A 6000-nucleotide genomic window follows, 5' to 3' on the forward strand; every position below is an offset into this window, starting at 1 on the left:
GCCCAGTATGGGCCAATAGGCCCGCTGCAGTTTCCTCCATTCTTATTTTCTTATGTAGGTTAATCTTAAAATAATAAAGCACCTCCCAAAGATCATTTAAATTATTAGTTCACTCTACACAAGTTTTATATGAGTATAAATTGGAGGGAATGTAGAAGCACCAAACCCAAACAAGTAAACATACACTTTTATGGAAACTATGGAGCTGAAAATATAATTCCAATCTGTCGCTAAGATTTATGTAGTACAGGGGTATATATAAAAATAATTCCATTATATAGCTGAGATTTATGTAGTATATATAAAAAAACAATAACATTCTACTGTATAGCTGAGATTGATATAGTAAATATAAAAATAACATAACATAACTTGATTATCATTCTGATGTTCACCATGAAAAAAGTTACTTATTGACCTTGTTAGTCAGTAGCCCCAAAAGTTTTATAATGATATTAATGACATATACATGTACAATCCTATAAAGCTGAAAATATCATTGCATACAAAACTAATTTTAGAGCTTAGAATTCAATTATACATTCTTACAAATTATATTAGTAATGTTTCAATAGACTGGAAGAGTCTGATAAGAGAGAGAAAAAGAAAATGGAAGAGCACTTATTGTTTGTAAACAATTCAGGCTCCTCAACCAAGTACTTAAATTATGGTGGTGTTAGTTCATAAAAAAAAGCTCACTGTTTTCCAATATTTCGATTCACTGGTAACTCCGCCATTCTACATCAGCAATACTGTTTATGAATGACAGAACTTTTGGATGCACTTGTGTATATCTCTTGCCCTTCAGCTTCACCTCAATCTTGCTCCCTCTATCCGAGTTGATTCCAACAAAACACCTGCAATAGTATGCTACTTTAGTACACTGTTATTATAGTATATCAACAGGTATGGATACACTAGTTTCTCAGTATTGATTAGACGTCCTTAATTTTACTTTGACTTTTATCCTCTTCACCACTGATCGGCTCGTCAGCCTCTTGGGCGACTTAGTGGAAGTGCCCATCCTACATGCTAGGTTATAGGAAAATATCATAGTCTATTATATTGTGTACAAACCCCCATTAATCCCCCCATATAAAGCTGTAACACGCATTTGTGTTTTATATACTACACTTGCACTGAGCCTGTGTTAATATGTAATATTATCTTCTCACCCTCGAGTCACGCTACCTACTTCATTCACTATACAACTCTAGATGTGTAGTCAGGAATTACCTTTGAATAAACTCCATTGTTGCTGCAGTTTCAATAGGATATTTGATGTTCAATATGTAATATGCAACAGACAGCATAGCTAAACCAGAATCAAAGGTGCTGACGTGGTCGTTGACAATTATCCCGTCAATGGCAAGCATAAATGTGTTTCCACACAACCTGGATTCCCCTGTAAATATACACCACAAAGTTAGAAACTATGATCAATATATATATATATATATATATATATATATATATATATATATATATATATATATATATATATATATATATATATATATATATATATATATATATATATATATATATATATATATATATAAACACACACACAGTGATATCTCCGTTGGCCAGAACAATTGGTACAGAGTGCTTCCGGGAATGAGAGATTTATGGGTAATGAGACGACTCTCTCAAAGCCGGGAAAAATCCCTCATCCCTGGAACTTCCAGGGTAAAGGAAAAATTTTCTCGGATATTCCAGAAAGTGCTCATTATATCATCTCTCAAACCTGGAAAAATATCTCCCATCCCCAGAATGTTCCGGGTACTATCGGGAAAATTTTCTCTGAATTTTCCAGAAAATGTGCCCCCAGGAAAATCGTTTCCAAAGTTGGAATTTTCAGGAAAATTCAGGCTTTGGGAACTATTTTCCGAGAAAATTTCAGTTCCGGCCACAACACATACGAGCGGAAGAATATAAACAACAGGCACGACCCACACGGACTCGTGGGTGGAGCTACACTGATGCTCCACGGCCTGACGCATCATATTTGCCATTTCACTGTGGTATGACTGTGACGTCACCGAGCTGCGCGTCGAGGTGAAACGGCACCTACCGATGCGCTTGGGACAGGAGCTAGACCCGGCCTCGCTCCCTTACATAGTGTTATTACTAAGAGCTAGGCTGCATTTTAGAGTATAAATGTAAATTTATTATTTAAGATGAATAAACAAAAAAAGCTCTGAGCAGTGAACATGCGCCGCTTGCCAAGCATGCTCAGAGGATTTGCCACTGATATATATATATATATATATATACACCTTACTTACCAAATCCTATTAAACATGGTGTTCCAGGTGTTCAAAATCAGTCATCTTTGCAGTAGGCTGGAAATATATATAGTAAGTCTGTAATTTTAAGTAGACACCAACATAGAAATAAGACAAACAAAGACACAAAGACAAAAACAAACCCAATACAGGTGATCATGCAAATGCATGCACACAAATAAGCAGACATGCAAACAGACAGATTTATGGTAACAGTTACAAAACCCTTAAAGGGTAAAGCTGTGAAATTCTTTTAAATATAGAGACACACAAATGATATATTCATGATGACACATATGGAGGGGAAAACAAACTGAAACAAATGAAAATTGAAACTTTAAAATGTCAATATAAGTTCAAGATTTACTAATCTCAACCACACACCTCTACCAAACGATACATGGATGCCTCTTTTACATTCAGGTGTGACAAAACAGCACAAATCATTGCAACCACTTCAACTATTATTGCCCATTGTGGATTTGGCTTCGAGAAGTTCTTTCACTATTATTTTCATGTGCTTGTTTTGCTGTTCGTCCATCCATTGAAGATTTTTTCCCTTTAGTTTCATAAGCATTATTTAGCTTTTCCTGGATGTCTACGCCAGTTAGTTCCTTAAAATGCACAAACATGTCATGTCGTTCAAACAGGAAGGGCCATTCAACTTGTAATTTGGAAATCGATACATTTTTCTCTATAATATCAATCCTCTGGGTGAAGTAGGTAGGCTGCATTAACTCACCAGCTTTATCACGGACTCCAAATAAATGTTTTTGCTTCAGTAAAGATATTTGTTTTGTTTTGATTCCTCTGTTTCTCCATCAGGATAATCTGTAGGCATATAATTAATGCAACCATATGTATCATGCTTGGCATCCTTTTGGGAAGTTTTAGCTGCAGTCAGATCTTCATCATCAGTCCTGACATCATCCTTTTTTCTTTTCATTGATTGATCATTACTCTTGCTGTTGATATTATCAAACCTAAGCTGCAGCTGCTTTAAGAGCGAGTCAAAACCTGTTCCAACTATTGTTCCATTCATTTCATCTTGGAATGAATTTGAATATTGTTTTACAATTTTATGGGCAATGGTTGTCAATGCCCTCTTACCTGGTTTTTTACAGACTTTTGGTACTTCATCAACTAATATTCCCACCATTTTTCTTCTTGCCGGGGGATTAGGCCTCATGTCTTTCTCTAAAAAATGTAGCAAATCTCTTTGAAAATTGTGCCCATGGTAATTCAAAATCATCGGCCCACATTGCATTCACATTGACTTGCAACTCATGCGATAAACTTGATGCACACTCAATTTGGCTTGTGTAATCATAGATGTTGAAACATTCTCTGACTTTGTTGATGTTAGAGATTTTGAAGGTCCTGAAATGTATAACCTAAATAAAAATTTAAACCTTCACAGCACTGACACAAAACATACTAGTGCGTGTAAGCAGTCAGTCAATTGATCAGATGGTAAGTCATGCAACACCTTAAGCCAAAAAAGCAGCACAATAATATGGCACATGGAATAGGAGATTATGAAGTTGAAGGTAATCACAAGCAACCTATTATCCTTAAACCAAGCCCACAATAAGGTAATGTAAAAGGAACATAATGTAACAATACACTTACAGCCTTAGACTGGTAACAGTTTTACTGAACAGAGCTATTGGCTAAAAACAGCATGCATTATTGTTGCCTAAAAATCATAATTTCTCATCTGGATCATCTGCGTTCTTAACTTTGGCATTTATAATGAGAGGCAATAACCGTATTAAAGACCAGTTTTGTGCAGCTTGCCCACCTAATTTATCACTTGCTGCATTTACTTCACATGGTTTAGAGCTAGCATCTGTACCACTATAACGGAAATTTGTTAGTCTCTGGTTGAGTTCTTGATATGTCAACCATTTTTCTCTTTAATTAGATTCTTCAACATCATGGCTACATCATAAGTCCCCACTCCCTCAAAATTATCATGGCCAAGACAAGGTGGTAGACCACACTGACCCACCTGTGTTGACCTTGTATAGCACCGCTGCCTACTGCTGATCACTTCAAGCTGTTTGGGAATAATATAAACTTAACCCTTGGATTGTGTGATAATGTTAAAGATTAAATAGTTGAGAAAAATACTCATCATTTATCGTGTTAAAAAAAGTCGGATTTTAATTAATATAATATATGTATTATACTTATGACATACACCATCATAATTACTGTACACGTATAGTGCGCAGTTCCTGTATGAAAAAACAAATTTCACACACGAACAGAGTAAAACAATATAAAAGTTGCAGAGGTCTGTGTGTAAAGTTAAGTATTACTGGCTCATCCCAAACCCTGATACCTTCACCCACCCAGTACAAACTTCGCTAATGTACTCAACTCGCGTCACACAAAACTTCTGGTGCAGCCAAGATTCAGAACTCACCACTAAGTCAACAACCCCGGATATAGCGCACCTACTTAACAATAATCTACAGCGATCGTGTCTTGGAAAGAAAAATGCTCCAAAATGTATATCTACAATTATACTGAGGACTGTAGTACGTATCGTCTCTAATTAATATTATTATCATCAAATATTATCCTGTACTATTGTTAACACCACGCCAAGAACCTATCCCACCCTTACAGTTTAACCTGGGCCGATGAACGAGCAACAGAAGATATGAACATTTTGTGCAGCTGTTCAAGTAGGATAATGAAGCATTGTTTTTTGTTTTTCTATTTCTAAGATAATGAACTAGTGTTTATCTAATTTTAAGTTGATGAGCTTTTATTTTCTTTAAATCTGTACTCCCATTGTTTAGTTATTTCCAAGATGCTGTATCATTGTTTGTGTGATTCTAAACAAGTTCGTGAGTTTAGAGATCTTGACTATCGACTGGTAAGACGTTTTGAAGGCGTTCTGTGAATTAAGTTAGCGATTAGTAAGTCAGGATTGGGATTTATTTTGTTAAGTCTCTCTCTCTCTCTCTCTCTCTCTCTCTCTCTCTCTCCAACAGTAGAGCAGGGCATCCATCCACTCATAGGTACAGTGTAAAACCCGTTAAAGGGATTAAACAGAAATTAGCTAATTGCAGGTAGTATGATTACACTTGAGCCAGCAGGTGTCGCATAACGCCTACATGTGAATAAAAAAAACAGGTTGGGTAACTTTTTAAAGACCTTGTCCAGAAATAGAGAACAGATATAGCTCGACTGATGAAACCTTATCTGATATAACTAAAATTATATGTATATTTTACTTACATGGACCACAATAACATTAATTATTTCAGTTATTATTTGTCCTTATTACAGTTCTTCTGTGGTAGCAGACTTCTGATATATACTTAATAACATAATGAAGTATTATGGAGGTATTTGGACTTAAGTAACAATGTGTTGAACTATGTATAGTGTTCAGACCAGGTGTTGTTCCTCTGGGAGCCTCAGTTTGAGGCTAATGATGAGAGCTGTACCACGTTCTATCTGATCTTCACTACTTGGAGCTCCCATACATACCTAATAAGGTTTAATTGTTGTCCCTCGTGTTGAGGATTGGCTGGAACCTAAAGTCACCTGGATGTGAATTAGTTTACGGTGGAGAGGTTGCCATCAACACAACAACCACGCCCGTAGTTGGTGAAGTGCATGGTCCAGTGTTAACCCTTTAGTGAGCACCGCCGTACTTTAGTCTTTTATCTTGGCTAACGACGGA

The 6000-nt window shown here is 36.1% G+C and overlaps 1 protein-coding gene across 1 annotated transcript in view; it reads right to left on the reverse strand.

The window, feature by feature from the left end:
- LOC121869853 overlaps positions 1 to 3333 on the reverse strand; it is a 76503-nt gene extending 73170 nt beyond the window's left edge. The window contains exons 1-3 of the mRNA XM_042371420.1: positions 3147 to 3333; positions 1237 to 1405; positions 754 to 857 (exon numbers count right to left, since the gene is read on the reverse strand). Coding sequence (XP_042227354.1) covers positions 754 to 857; positions 1237 to 1405; positions 3147 to 3333 — 460 coding nt within the window. The remainder of the gene's footprint in view (positions 1 to 753; positions 858 to 1236; positions 1406 to 3146) is intronic.
- Between the last annotated feature and the right edge of the window lie 2667 nt (positions 3334 to 6000).

Source organism: Homarus americanus, unplaced genomic scaffold (genome assembly GCF_018991925.1).
Source record: "Homarus americanus isolate GMGI-L3 unplaced genomic scaffold, GMGI_Hamer_2.0 scaffold37991, whole genome shotgun sequence".
Lineage (NCBI taxonomy): Eukaryota > Metazoa > Arthropoda > Malacostraca > Decapoda > Nephropidae > Homarus > Homarus americanus.